This window comes from Uloborus diversus, chromosome 9, assembly GCF_026930045.1.
Source record: "Uloborus diversus isolate 005 chromosome 9, Udiv.v.3.1, whole genome shotgun sequence".
Lineage (NCBI taxonomy): Eukaryota > Metazoa > Arthropoda > Arachnida > Araneae > Uloboridae > Uloborus > Uloborus diversus.
Genome location: NC_072739.1, coordinates 28,467,958 through 28,482,323, shown reverse-complemented (window position 1 = coordinate 28,482,323; position 14,366 = coordinate 28,467,958). Strand labels below are relative to the sequence as shown.

The window sequence follows — 14,366 nt, the reverse complement described above, 5'->3', positions numbered from 1 at the left end:
TAAAATTGCAAGGGACGTTAATTCTTTTTTGCGTCATAGATGAACGCAAATATGTTTTAATAAGCTTCAGCTTACTGAAACTTCTTTCCCAAGTTGCTACCGTGACTGGTATGGTTAGCAAAATTCTGAGGGCAAGCCATAGATTAAGAAACAAATCCTTTCTATTTGTTTTCTTAATTATATTTAGAACTTCTAATGGAGAAATGGAGTTAACCGTTGAATTTTCACTGAGCAACGCATCTACATGGAGCAGCTCATTATATAATTCCAAGCCATTTATATCAGAAATTTCATCTTGGGTTAAATGTGCTTGTAAATCTTGACAGTAAAAAATAAGTTTATTTTTGCCGGGAAGTTGCTTTACATTGTATAGAAAGCCCCACAGTTCATTGTGATTGTAGAACTGTGTCATTCTTTCTTTCAATGACATGAGTAACATGTCAATGAAAGGGAAGAATACGTCCCTTTTAAGTTCCTCCTCTGGAGTGGGGCTATATTCAGTATCTTTTTCATCATCTGCAGACTTGCCAACCCTCCGGATTTAGGCCTGAGTCTCCGTACTTTACGTTATTTTCGACACATCCGGATTTAGCGCTGATATCTCCGGATTTTTGTTCAAAAACTTAACAGCACCAAAAATTAATACATTTCTTCAAAAAAATATTCATTTTGATTGAAAAGAGAAAAAAAAAAACCGCCCGCAAAGCTCTCAAACAGTTTTTTGGCGTTTTGCCAAACTGCCGAAACGCAGGTGTAGCCTACGAAAATGCAATGCAGCACAGAGGTTAACGGACAGAATTTTCGTAGGCTACGACATGGGACTCGCTTGTTTCTACGGAGTACGTCGTTGATCACGTAGCGTGTCTCATTGGAAGAAACAGGTGAACTAAAATAACTTTAACTTTGACGGTTTTCCTGCTAGCTCACGTGGTCAGAACTTGTTTGTTGTTTGTGTCGGCCGGTGCGAGTGCGAATTGTGTAATGTAAATTGTAAATGTACATGTATGTTGTGTTGCGTGTTGAGTAATATAAATTGTAAAGTGCGAAACGATGTCAAAAAAATATCGGACGGCATTCAGCAAAAGCTACACTGAACAATTTCCGTCAATCAAATCGTCAAGAAAAGGCGAACACTTTGCGTTTTGCTCCACCTGTGCCTGTGACTTCTCCATTTTGCATCGAGGTAAAGCTGACATAGAAAAACATATAAGCACAGAGAAACATACACGGAACTCGGCTAGCTTAAAAAATAATAAAAAACTTGATGCCCTTAAGTCTAATCAAGACTTGAATGTTATCCGTGCGGAAGCTCTTTTTACTACGTTTATTGTGGAGCATAATGTCGCAATTCATGCTAGTGATCACGTTGGAGCGTTGTTCCGAAAGATGTTCCCCGATAGCGATATCGCAAAAAAATATGGGTGCGCAAGGACCAAAACTACTGCAGTCATTAAAGAGATGGCAAAGTTTGAAAAAGAAAGTATTGTGGAAATACTGAAGAAAAGTCCTTTTTCAATTGCTACTGATGGTAGTAACAAAACTGATTGTAAATTATATCCAATTTGTGTCACATATTATAATGAATCTTCATTGCAAATTGAGTCTTCTTTGCTGTGTTCACCTGTTTTAGAATCAGATGGAACTGGGGTAAACATATCTCATCTTTTATTAAGCGCATTGAATGAAAACCAAATTGATCTGGACAATTGCCTAGCTTTCGGGGCTGATAATGCCCCTGTGATGATAGGAAAAAAAATTGGTGCTGCTGGCATTATGAGTAAAAGCATTTCCAATTTATGTGTTATTGGCTGTCCTTGCCATCTTTTAAATCTCGCAGCTGAAAAAGGTGCAGCTATGCTCCCTGTAAATGTCGAGGAATATGTTATTGACATATATTACTATTTAGATAAAAGTTCCAAAAGAAAACAAAAATTAAAGCAATTTCAGGCATTGCATGATACAGAGACAAGAAAAATAATAAAACATGTATCAACTAGATGGCTTTCATTAGGGCGTTCTCTAAAACGCCTGTTGGAGCAGTGGGATCCGTTGGTATCTTTTTTCAAAGAAGAACTGAAAAGCAAGCCTAATTCAAATAATACTTTAAAAGATTACAAAATTCCAAAAGTAAAGGCCTCTGAAACAAGCAGCCGTTTTAACATGCAAGTAGTAGAGTCAACATCATCTAGAGCTAATTTTCAATCTAGCGCTGTTAAAAGACAGAAATTAGATCCTGATGTTGGTGATCATAAACTGTCCAAAAATATTCTTTCGAGAGAAGAAAGAATCTTTATGTTTCTAACTTCTGATTTAAGTAAAGCCTATTGCTTATTTTTAACTCATACTATACCACTTTTTGAAGAACCCAATGTCAAGTTGCAGTCAGGATCTCCACAAATACATATTCTTCATGAAATTTTAATTACAACTTTTGGGAATGTTTTATCCAGATTTATTGTTCCTTCAGCAATTAAAACCAGTACTTCATTGTTAGATGTAAAATATCATAGTGTGGAAAATCAGAGGTTAGATTCAGATCTTGTGATTGGACAAACATGTTCAAAAGTGGTGGAATCCTTAAAACCAAGTAAAAAAAAAAGAGTTTTTTAAGTCAGTTAGGATTTATTTCACTACTGTCTGTGATTATATGTATCGTAAGTTCCCATTTAATGATGAAGTATTAATTAATGCTCAAGTATTGAACTTGAATAAGTTAGAGACATCTTCATTTTCTAGTGTACAGTTCTTCTGCCAAAAATTTCCAGTGTTGACAAAGCTTCTAAAATATCAAAGTTCTGATGCATTACTAGATGAACTGCAAGTTCAGTTTTGCTCTCTCCAAGTAGAAGCTTTGCCTGAGGATATTGTAACTGAAAAAAGAATGGATGTGAAGTGGGCGAAACTGAGTAATTATACTGAAAAAAAATATGATCTGCTATGTAAATTTATGCTCTCTCTGCTTACTTTACCACACAGTAATGCAGAATGCGAGAGAATTTTTAGCATGGTAACCAAAACCCACACTCAGTTTCGTTCTCAGTTATCAAATGAAAATTTAGAAAGCTTGCTGACAGTCAAGTCCAAAATGAAAGCTCCTTGCTTCGAAAAAAAGTTTGATGATTTATTTTTAAAAAAGGCAAAATCTTGCACTTTTAATTCTTTAAAATCATAAAATATTTTTTTTAAGCAAAATTTTCTTATCAAATGTAATATCTTGACAAGTATATGCTTATTAATTGTTTAGAAATGCTTTAGATTAATAGTATTCATTTTGCTATTATACCTCAACAGTTAATTACTAGTTCTATTAATAAAAGAATAATTAAACTTCAAATTGTTTTATTTCTGTGTATAAAATCCATATTTTCTGTGTAAAAAAATTCGTTTATAACACAATGCCATCATTTTAATCTTAGCATATTATGATTAAAACTTTTCTGTTCTGAAAGTAAGATATTATTGCGATTTTGATATGTCGGTACGTTGATAAATAAAATTGCAGGCTTTATCATGCAAATTGCAGGATTTTTCATTTGTCTAGGTTGGCAAGTCTGCATCTGCGATTGCTTTTTTCTTCCGGGGTCTTTTTTTTGGCTTGCGTAATTGAATCGCTTAATCCACAGTTCCGAAACTGTTCAATAATCTTCGTGCATGGTTTTAATTGATTTGAGGCCAATGAGATGTCAGTTGTTTTCCCTTAGATTGTTTTGCTTACAAGATTAACTTGAAAGAGCACCTCATACCATACGATTAAGCAGACCAAAAATGGAAAATCTTCCTTATGTAATTGAAGAGATTTCACTTCAGAACTGGAGTGGGATCATCAACGCTATCACTTAATGCAGCAAGTGCATCTAAAACATTCTTATATTGGTAGCAGACAGCAGAGACAGAACTAATCCTAGCCTCCCATCTTGTTTCACAAACTTGTTTGAGTGTAAGAGCTTTCACATGTTCACTCACTATACACCAACGTTTTGGGGACACTGAAAAAATTGTATAGATTCTCTGTAATATTCCAAAAAGGGAAGTTAATTTCACTGATGTTTTAGCACCGTCAGCCACAACTAGGTTTAGATTGTGACAACCACAAGGAGTGAACGCTGCGAGAGGATAATCTACTAGTACTCGAGCCTGCACACCCTTCTGAGGACCAGTCATATTTGACCCATTGTCATACCCTTGTCCTCGGCAATTTTTAAAGTCCAATCCACAGGATTCTATTTCTTGGTACAGCAGGCTTGAAAGAGCTTCTCCAGTAGACTTTTCAGCTACATTGTAACCCATAAAGCTCTCTTCCACCGTCACATTCCCATCAAGTTGTACCTCTTCAAATGCATAGTGGATTGTCAGAGATGCTTGTTGTTTATGGCTGACATCCGGAGTGCAATCCAGCATAACTGCAAAATACTTGGAATGTTTTATTTTTTCAGTAATATTGACCTTAATTTTCATCTCAATATTTTAACTAGCTCATTCTGAATATTAACTCTTAACATCTGGCATCCAGCCTTTTTTTCTTGAATCCGACGTAAGTGTTCCATCATAACGGGATCAAATTGGCCGAGCAATTGTACAAGACCCAGAAAGTTTCCATTATTTTTTGTGAATAACTTGGATGAACATCCTCGAAAAGCAATATTGTTTTCTGCTAAATACATAATTATAGCAACAATACGCTGGAGAATGCTTCTCCATCTCTCTGTCTCTGATTGAATTTGGCCAACCAGTTCTTGATCTATCGCTACTCTTTTTTTAATTCTTTGCTCTGCTTCAATAAACTTTAATGAGCTTTTGAAGTGATCTTGAGAAGTTTCGTGAGATGTAGCTCGTTCATTGAATTTTTTCCAATTACTGCAACCTTGTTTTTGTCCAAAGCTTGATTTGGATTTCGCATCAAACAAACCACAAGGAAAACAAAAGCAAGCATCAGCTGATTGTGAGTAAATCAGCCATCCTCTAAAAACTTTCTTGCCATTCTGCGCTTGGCGGAAACAAATCCCGTTTACACTAAATTTTTGTCTTTAAATTTATTCTCCCGATCTGTACACTTAAATCCACCAATTTTTCAGCTTTTAATGTTTGCAGCTATGCCTGTGCAATTTTAGATGTTTCTTCAGTAAACGTCTTAATGGATAATTTAGTGATGATGTATTTGTTAGAAATTTGATATACAGTGACATCTGTTTACAACAAACTCCAAGGACCAACAAGATATTTCATCGAAACGGAATTGTCTCAAAATTTTCTTTATTTTTCAAGCATTAATTTTGCAACTTTACACTCTAATATAATTAAATCTGCAACATTTATCGTTATTAAAGATCTAAAATAAAATTAAAAACATTATTTATTCTGAAAAAAACTGGGAGAAAAATATTTACATTGACCTTTTATTTATCGGTTGTCTTCACAAAAAGTCCTTTTTTTTCTTTGCACAAGTGGTTTCGTCTCAGAGAACATTACAAAAGATTCTATTTTATGAATATGGGAGAAAATTGAGTCAAGTACATCGATCTGAGAAAAAATAAATTGTTTTACTTTTGAAAGAAATTCAAATGCCTCAGTCACGGTGACGTTTGGTTCATTGTCATTTGTCATTTAGTTGACCATTTAAACTTCAGAGTTTTTCTAATGGAATCAATGATTTCCTGTTCGGTAATTTTGTCACAGGTCATCAAACCATCATTTGCTGTTAAAAAAATCATCCAGTCGGACGTCATCGGGAACTGAGGTACAAGCCTTGACAGTATGAAGTGAAAAGAGGGGGGGCGCGTGAAACGAGTGCGAGCACTGAGACCCAGCTTTGACAGTACTCCATGGATCATTTAAATTGGATTGGCCGGTTTCTACGGAAGTTTTATTCTCCTCACATAGCTGCGCATGACACCAACAATTGATAATTGTATTTACATTCATTTCGTTCCACTATCCAGCAAATTATCTCTATGGCTTCTTTGACATTCGGGTTCTTCCACTTATTTTCAATACGAAAAGGAAACAAACCTTAACAAAAACAGAAGCGATTGGTAGCAAGCCTTAACAGCTCTAAGGATGCCTTGGTCAAGTGTTTGAAGGACAGAGGTGCAGTTTGGCAGAAAGTACTTTACACAAACAAAATCTAATGTGGTCGGTGCAATTATCGATAAGAAGGAGTACTTTTCTGGTTTTTTTCTCATATCATTGTCGAAATTAAGTAACCATTCGTTAAAAAAGCCTTGTTGTCATCCATAGTTTCCTATTTGACTTGTATTCACAAGGTAAAGAAGCACTAGTACGCTTTATAAGGGTTTTGTGGCACCTGACTGACACCTTGGTAGTGTCGGTTCTAATCAGTGGTGCTTTAAAAAATCTGAGTACGAAAGGCCCTGAAAACATGTGTTCATTTGATATTGTTCTCTTTCCCAGGTGGCAGCTTCGCTTTTTTGCCTGCCATTGACAAATAAAAAGGAAAATTGATTGCCAATTCTAAAATCAATGGCGACGAAGACGTTCCTGTCAAAGGCACATACGGGCTACAAAGCTAAGCTAGGTTATGACCGTCATGTACCAAACAGTTGTTAACGACAACTAAACAGCAAGGCCTTAGGCTCTGTTTAAAAAGCTGGAACTCATGTTTCTATTGAACTCTTACATTTTCTCCATACCATTGTAGAATTGCAACTTAAAAGTTTTCACTCGCAACAAGTCAGGATTACAAGATTACAAGGCTAAATTAAGATTAATTAAATAAGATTACAGTTACAAGATTACGAGCGATCCATTGCCAGATTATGATTACACAAAACTGTAATTGATTATGAGGATTATGATTATGTAATCGATGTTGCAAAGTCAGGGCCGTAACCAGAAAATAATTTCGGGGACAGTTTACATTATTCAAGGTTCCTACGCTCCAGGAAAATCTGAAATCCAGGGAAAATGACATAGTTAAAAATGTCAGGGAAAAGTCAAGGAATTTTCCAATTTTGCCCCCAAAAAAATTTTTCCCTATTTTTTCCCAAGGTATTTTGTACCATGAGATCTAATCTTTGTTTTTATCGATGTTTCCTGAAAAAAGTAAAAGTTTTGAGGCAAAATGAAGCTGCCAATAAAAAAAAAGGCAACCCCCCAAAAAAACTTCCGCAGGTGCCATTTTTGCCCCTCAATAGTTCCCAAGAAAAAAATTCCTAGGGTGAACAGGAATAATGCACAAACTCAACAGGGGAGAAGACAATTTGCTGCTTCTGAAGCACAAGCCTACGGATGGTAGGGTCTATCAGGAAAATCTTTTTTTTTTCATCGAAAAGTCTTTTTGGCTTCGTATGAAACGTAGTCATTTTTGGTCATTCATAAGATGGAAGTAGACACTATGCTTAAATACGTGAAATACACCGCCAGCTCAGTCATTTCCAGCAAAAATGTATAGCTTATATATGCTTAAATGCCTAAGTTTCCAAAACCAAAGCAGAATTGGATGTTTTTTAGGGATGCATGTTGCAAAAATAAAGAAAGTAAAGCCTTTCAGAACTGCAAGCTGAATTGCATAGAGGACTGTAAGTAAAATACATATTTTAACAGATTTCAAATGCAACTCAATCTTAATAACACCAGAGGTTCTTAACTTTCCAATTTTGAAAACTACTACACTTAGCCTTTTTTTTTACTCTCTTGCTCTTCAGATTTCAATTTAGTATGTTTTTTGGATTCAGAAACCACTTGTCTTTTTACCTCTGTTACACATTTTCAATAGCCTCTAAAGACTTCATCTTGACAAAAAATAAAATTTCAAACATAATAATGGAAAAGAACATATTTGCATCAATCTATATATATAAAAATGGAGTTTGGTAAATTTGTTCCCTAAGATCTCAGAAACTACCCGGCAGATTTGGCTGAAACTTTCACCGTTTGTTCAATTTGGTACTGGGAAGGTTTATAGACCAGTTCGAAAAAAAATCCGATTGATAGTTCCCTTTTAATTCCAATTTTAGTCCCAATTTTCGCATAAATGCCCCAATATGAGGGTGGAAAAAAAGGGCATATATTAACATTATATGTCCATCGAAAGCGCCAATTTTTCTGCTGAAGATAGCATCTGTTCGAAGTTTCTAAGTTGTATAAAAAACGAGTTATGAGCTTTTTCGTTCCCTGTTCGAAGGCTTTCATCAACTCAAGTCATTATTTAGTGTGTCATCTCAACTCCCAAGAAATGTTGTTTTGTTGAATATTTTTGCTTTTCGTCTGACTTTTTGAGGCTTTTCTCAAGTCAAATCTTAAAGTAACGTTTTTCCACAAGATTGGCTAAAAATAAATGGATTTGGCTGATCATTTTACTTTTAAACGGAACTTATGTAATTAATGGTTTATTATTATTATTTATGCTGATTGGACACTCGCTCACTATATCCAACCAACCAGCAGAAATATCGCCAGAATTTTTTCAGAAAGATTTCAGTAGCTGATGCATTTGGCAGTTTTTCCCACTGTCGCTGTTTTTGAGCCCAAAGACTACGTAATAATGTTTCTCAGCTTTTACCATATAAACAAAATATCGCCAATCAAAGATACTTGAAAAAAAAAAAAAATACTGTGTAAAATAATTCGACAACTAAATTAGGCAACTCCATAAACCGCACAAAAACTTCCATTATTTTTTCTTTTTGCACGATTTCAAACAATCGCCAAATTTTACTACGTACTTATTTTGGAAACATTTTGGATGAAACCTTTTAGCGCCATTTTTTTTTTTTTTTTGACCAAAAGTATCTCAGCATCTGGTAACAATATTTCGATAATAAAAATTAGTAAGGAGGGGGAGTATTATCGAAATTGCCCCGCAATCATTCTCGCAAATTTGGTAAGATTTTAAACCGCACCAAGTGCCCACAAAAGTTGAAATTTCCCAAAATAACTAAAGCAAGTGTAAGGGGAACACGGGCGGCTACATTTTTAAAAACAGTTGGTACATCAATAGCCATACAGAGAAGGTTTTATATTTAAAAAAAAGTACTAACAGATAAATCTTTTAAAACATGTAAAGTTTAATTTCATATTTCGGAAATTCTTCAAATTTGTATATGCTTAAATGTCGTGCTTTCGTTTCTAATTGAATACTATTTTGTTCTTTATACTTATTGCTATTTTAGTTTAATGAGTAAGGAAGAAGCTCGATTTTTAATCACGTCAAAAAGGTTTGTTTTAAATTCTTTCGCTTAAAACAGAAAACAAGGGCAAGTAACGATTGTCTCTCATAATTATTACTGACCCAAGCAACGCCGGGTATTTTTGCTGGTATCGTATAAATATCGTGCTCTGTGCATCTGTAATACATTGATGCAATTGATAGCGCTGTTTTCTGAAATTCTTTATAATGACTAGTAATAATATAAAGTAATAAATTGAAGTCCATTATTTATCGCAAAAGGACCACATTAACATACATTCGCCAGAGAATGGCCAAGTTTTTGAAACCGCGTAAAATGTTTGCTAAATCTAATTCATTTAATTTGCTTAATCTAATTCATTACATTTTAAGAAAATGTTCTGCACATATTTGGTCGTTCCTGGCGAGAAATGAATCTTCCTTTGACGGTAATTGGAGGGGGGGGGGGCAATCTCGATTTTATGGCTTTTTTATTTAGTTACGAGATTATTGTACATTTTATCGATAGTTTTAAGCTTGTCTTCTTGCGACTTTTGAAATCCATCGGATTTTTAAAAAATCTTTATCAGTCTTTTTTTTTTCAAAGTTTGGGAATGTATTTCGACATTTGAAACTTATCTAATTAAGCGCAATGAATATTTTTTTGGTGCATTGATGATTAGTGTCAAAATACTTGGCGAAAATTGGAAACATTTCTATGAGTATTTGAATTCTTCCTACCGAAGTTCAAGGTTGGCTGATTAATACGTAAGGGCCTAGAAATAAAAGGTGTTGATATATATATATATATATATACAGTGGCGCAACAGGAATTTTGCAAGGGGAGGGTCCAAGATCGAAAGCCTCATTCTCATATCATAACCCAATACGTCGTCAAACATATTGAATCGATTTTTTTTTATTCTTGAGAACGAAATACAGTAAAAAATAAAGTTTTGAACTAATAATTAGCATTATTGAATGAAATATACTTAAATAAATTACCAGAAGGCAAAATAATATACGCATTAACTTTTCTCATAATTAAAAAAATGGATTCAAGAAATCAAATTCATCGTTGCAGAAGCACTATATGATTATAGAAGTTCATAGAATCTCATTGGTTGTAATCTGTAATTACAAAACTAAAAACATGTTTTTTTTTTTTTTTTTGTGTATTCAATTTATAATCACCATTCTGCTTGTCACTCATAAAATAGAAAGCACATTTGAATAAATTTTAGTGTACACTTACTGAAGATTTTAGTCAAGCTTCTATTTTGCTGTGACTTGTTGCATAATGCAATGACACTTTCTGCTCCCCCCCCCCCATAGCATCTTCACTCATTCTTTTTTAATGTATCTTGAAATAATTATCATGCTTTTGAAATATTTCATTTTCATTATGTGTATGAAAATAAATATTATTTAATAAAAAAGTGTGGTTTTAGAAAATTAAAAATACTGACATTTTATGCTCAGGAATAGCAAAAGAATTCTGATTTAAGTAAAATTACTGCCCCTAAAAATTTTCAGCATTATTTAGAGGGCCTAAGGCTATTTGGAAAGACTGTTAGCTCAGTTAACAAAGTTAGAAAAGCACTTTTCGAAACATTTTCAAGTCTGCTTTCTTCCCTCATGTCTAAAATTAAGGTCACAAGGAAGAGAATATTTGATGTATGGACTGGCCCTCGAGGTCTCTGGATCTCAATCCTATTGAACATGTTTGGGATGGTCTAGGAAGAGCAGTTTCATAGCGTAACCCCCCTCCTAATACCACCCAAGATTTAAAAGCTGTGCGTTTGGAAAAATGAGCTTTGTTGGCCCAATCATTTATTGACACCCACATAAACAGTATGAAAGCTCGTTGAAAAGATAGTATAGCAGTGCATGTTGGTCACACTCCATAATAGACAGGATTTTCTCGAGATACAGTTGAACCTCAATAACTCGAATATTCCTTTATCACGAAGTTTTCATTGGGTCCCAAAGCCTAAACTCTTAAGACTGTTTTGGAAACTTCCCACAGCTTGAACTACCAATAACCCGAATGTTTTAACCAGTCCCTTGGGACTTCAAGTTACTGAGAGTTGGTTGTAAATGCTTTATCTCTGATTCATTGTTTAATTCTTTTTGATGTACCTTGTTTTTTAATTCCCAATTAAAATCTTCTCCATGTTGCTATGTTTCTATGTTCTTTTTGAAATTGTATTATGCCTCTGTGCCAATTGTTGTGGAAACATATTAAACACCATTTTTTGAAATCTTTCCCTGTAATTTTTTTTTTTTTTAAATCATGTAAAAGTACCTTGACATTAAATGACTGAATATTTTGACTAGTGTGATGCTGTAACACAATAATAAGAGATGAATTATCAATGACTTTATTTACTGTTCGATAAATGATTTCTGTCCCATTTTTGAAAATGTCTGTTGTGAAGCTGAAGTGAACTGGATAATAATTACTGTTTATTTCTCAGGGTATTATGAACAATTGATGTCTGGAAAAGCAGTTTTTGAAGATCTTGCCTCCAAGTACAGTGATTGTAGTTCTGCTAAAAGAGGTGGAGACCTCGGTTTGTTTGGCCGCGGAGCCATGCAAAAGCCGTTCGAAGATGCCTCCTTCGCCCTTAAAGTTGGAGAACTTAGTAAGCCTGTATTTACAGATTCTGGAGTCCATTTAATCATTCGAACTGCCTAATTTCACCCATTGGAACTGTCATTTGTTTCTCATGGGAATCATTTTTATGAACTATTTTCAGAAAATGTAGTGCAAACTTCCCATTAAACAGCAGGTTCCTGCTATTATTACATATTCGCAATGCTTGTTTATGTTAGTGTGTAACTTTCATATTTGTAAGGTGCTATGTGCCCAAAGATATAATGGTAACCATAATGTTTTATGGTATGAATCAAGTTGTGTGTTATTACTCTTAGAATAGTTCTGAACCAAAGAACTTTAAAATTCCGGAGCCCCGAGAAAAGTCCGTAAATGTAGGAGAAAAATTGCTACATTGAATAAATTGTGGAAAAGGATACATGTTGTAATGATAATTTTCCCAACTTTCTGTGCTTAAACATTCATATTTTAAAAAAGTTATTACTTTCAATGTTGAAAGTATGATTATTATATTTTATATTGAATTAGGTTTAAAAAAAGAGTTGCTTAATTTTTGAATCTTTTAAATTCTACTTTTCAATTCCTTTAAAATTTGTCATATATATACTTATTTTTAAATTTAAAATTTTATATTGAAATTTTGTAGGTTTTTTTGTTTTTTTTTTTTCAGCATTTTACTTTCATAAAGTCTTTCTTTTCATTCCTATAAAGTATTTTTTGTATTCTGCATAAATGACTAATCTGCTACGACCAAGATTCTAAGTATCAATTATCCTATGCAATGATCCATCCACCTTAATTATGGTCAGTCTAGTTGTAGAAAACTAAATTTTAAATCAGAAATAATATGTCTAGTCACGCAAGGCATATATATTTAATAGAAACTTGTAGTCAATTTTAAGATTTACATTTATTGCACATAATATTAATAAGAATTGTATAAAAGCTGTAAATAAGATACTAATAATGTTATATTGTAAATGTTTTCAAGTTATTGAGCTGTTTAGGCAACAATGCAATTTTTAAATGAAACACTTTGTCGTTCTCTGGAACTATATTTCCATAGAGCAATCAGCCAACTGCAATTCTAATAAAGCTATCGTTTGATGAAAACATCCTGTGAGCCTCTCAGTTATGTTATCAAATCAACTGGCCGGTTGCTCTATGCGAACATGCATGGATTAATTTTATTTTCCTAAGTTGAAATGTTTTTCATTCCAGTGACATACTTCAAATACAATATTTTAATATGCATAAGTGTCTTGTTTTTTCCTTTTTTAAAAATAATTTGAGTTGTAAAATTTTCAAGGTCTACAAATTTTTGTTTTTTTAACTTCTCAAAATTGTTGTTACATTTACAGCAGTGTGCAAATTATTTTGTATAAAATATAACAAAATGATAATAAAATTGTTCAACAAAGGTTAAATGTATTATTTTTTTACTTAAAATTCAATTCAAACAAAAAACCATATTAGACTTGTACTAGAAGGCCAGTCGAATTGAATTCTGTACAATGTGGTGTTGAACCCTTTCAAAGATAGTTGGCTTAACTTTAGCAGTACTTCATTCAATGTTTACAGTTCAGGATTTTTTTGTACCTACTACCATATACCCCCCCCCCCCCCCAAAAAATCACATTGTGTTGAGTTGAAAGATCTAAGCATGAAATAACCATTAACATCTGAAAATCACTCAATCCAAAAAAAGGGGGGGGGCTTAAAAATTCAACGTTTTCAGTAGCTCGATGACACTATGTGTTTAAACTATTTTTTCAGTTCCTTTATCTCCCAGATTTACTGCTCACTAGCTAATCTGCTTGTGGATACATATGAGGCCCCTAGTTTCAAAACCGGATACTTGCAAAAAATTCCATTTTCTTTTTTTTTTGTTAATCTTGTAGAGAATCATAAGGCCTATTTGCCTGCTCAATATTAGGTTCAAAAACCGCTTCTTTCCCCCTTGAAATGGAGCGGGAAGGTCTGCCTCAGTTTCAAAACCGGACTTTTTACAAGTTGAGCGTTTGTCCGCTCCTACAAGTATCCGGTTTTGAAACTAGGGGCCTCATATCATTTTCAAGGGTTTCTTTTTCTTATTTTTCTATTTATTTTAGTGTCCATTACTTATAACAGATGTACATGAAATGAAGATTGTACTAAAAATAAGACATCCATCAATAAACATTTTGCTTACTTCATCAGAAAATTATTCGCAGGTATTTTTGCATGATCGTAATTAAGGGAAAACAAAGTTACTTTTCTCATATTTGTTAATGATCATTAAAAAAAAATGTATGCTAAGTAATGTGTGTTTAAAATAAGTATTTAGCAGCTAAGACATGTATGTCTTCACACACTGTTAATTATGCTACTAGCAAGATTTGATTATTGGGAATACAAAATTTCTGCTGGAGTTTATTTCAGAAAGTATTATTTGTGATTTGTTTTCTTCATTTTCTTTGTCCTTGTCTATATACAGTCAGTCGCTATTCTTCTAAAGTAAAGTTTAGTTCCTTTAGCGTCTTTGTAAGTGCCAAATATTTTTCATTTAACAAGCTTCCATACATACCAATGATACAAATATTTTTTTTTTAAAGAAGGAAAAACAGATTATAGGTCAGTAGG

The 14,366-nt window shown here is 33.6% G+C and overlaps 1 protein-coding gene across 1 annotated transcript in view; it reads left to right on the top strand.

Moving 5' to 3' along the window:
• Positions 1-13,332, top strand: part of LOC129229217 (peptidyl-prolyl cis-trans isomerase NIMA-interacting 1-like) — a 35,925-nt gene extending 22,593 nt beyond the window's left edge. The window contains exon 3 of the mRNA XM_054863479.1: positions 11,605-13,332. Within this exon, the coding sequence (XP_054719454.1) occupies positions 11,605-11,825 (221 nt within the window). The 3' untranslated portion in view covers positions 11,826-13,332. The remainder of the gene's footprint in view (positions 1-11,604) is intronic.
• The last annotated feature ends 1,034 nt before the right edge of the window (positions 13,333-14,366 follow it).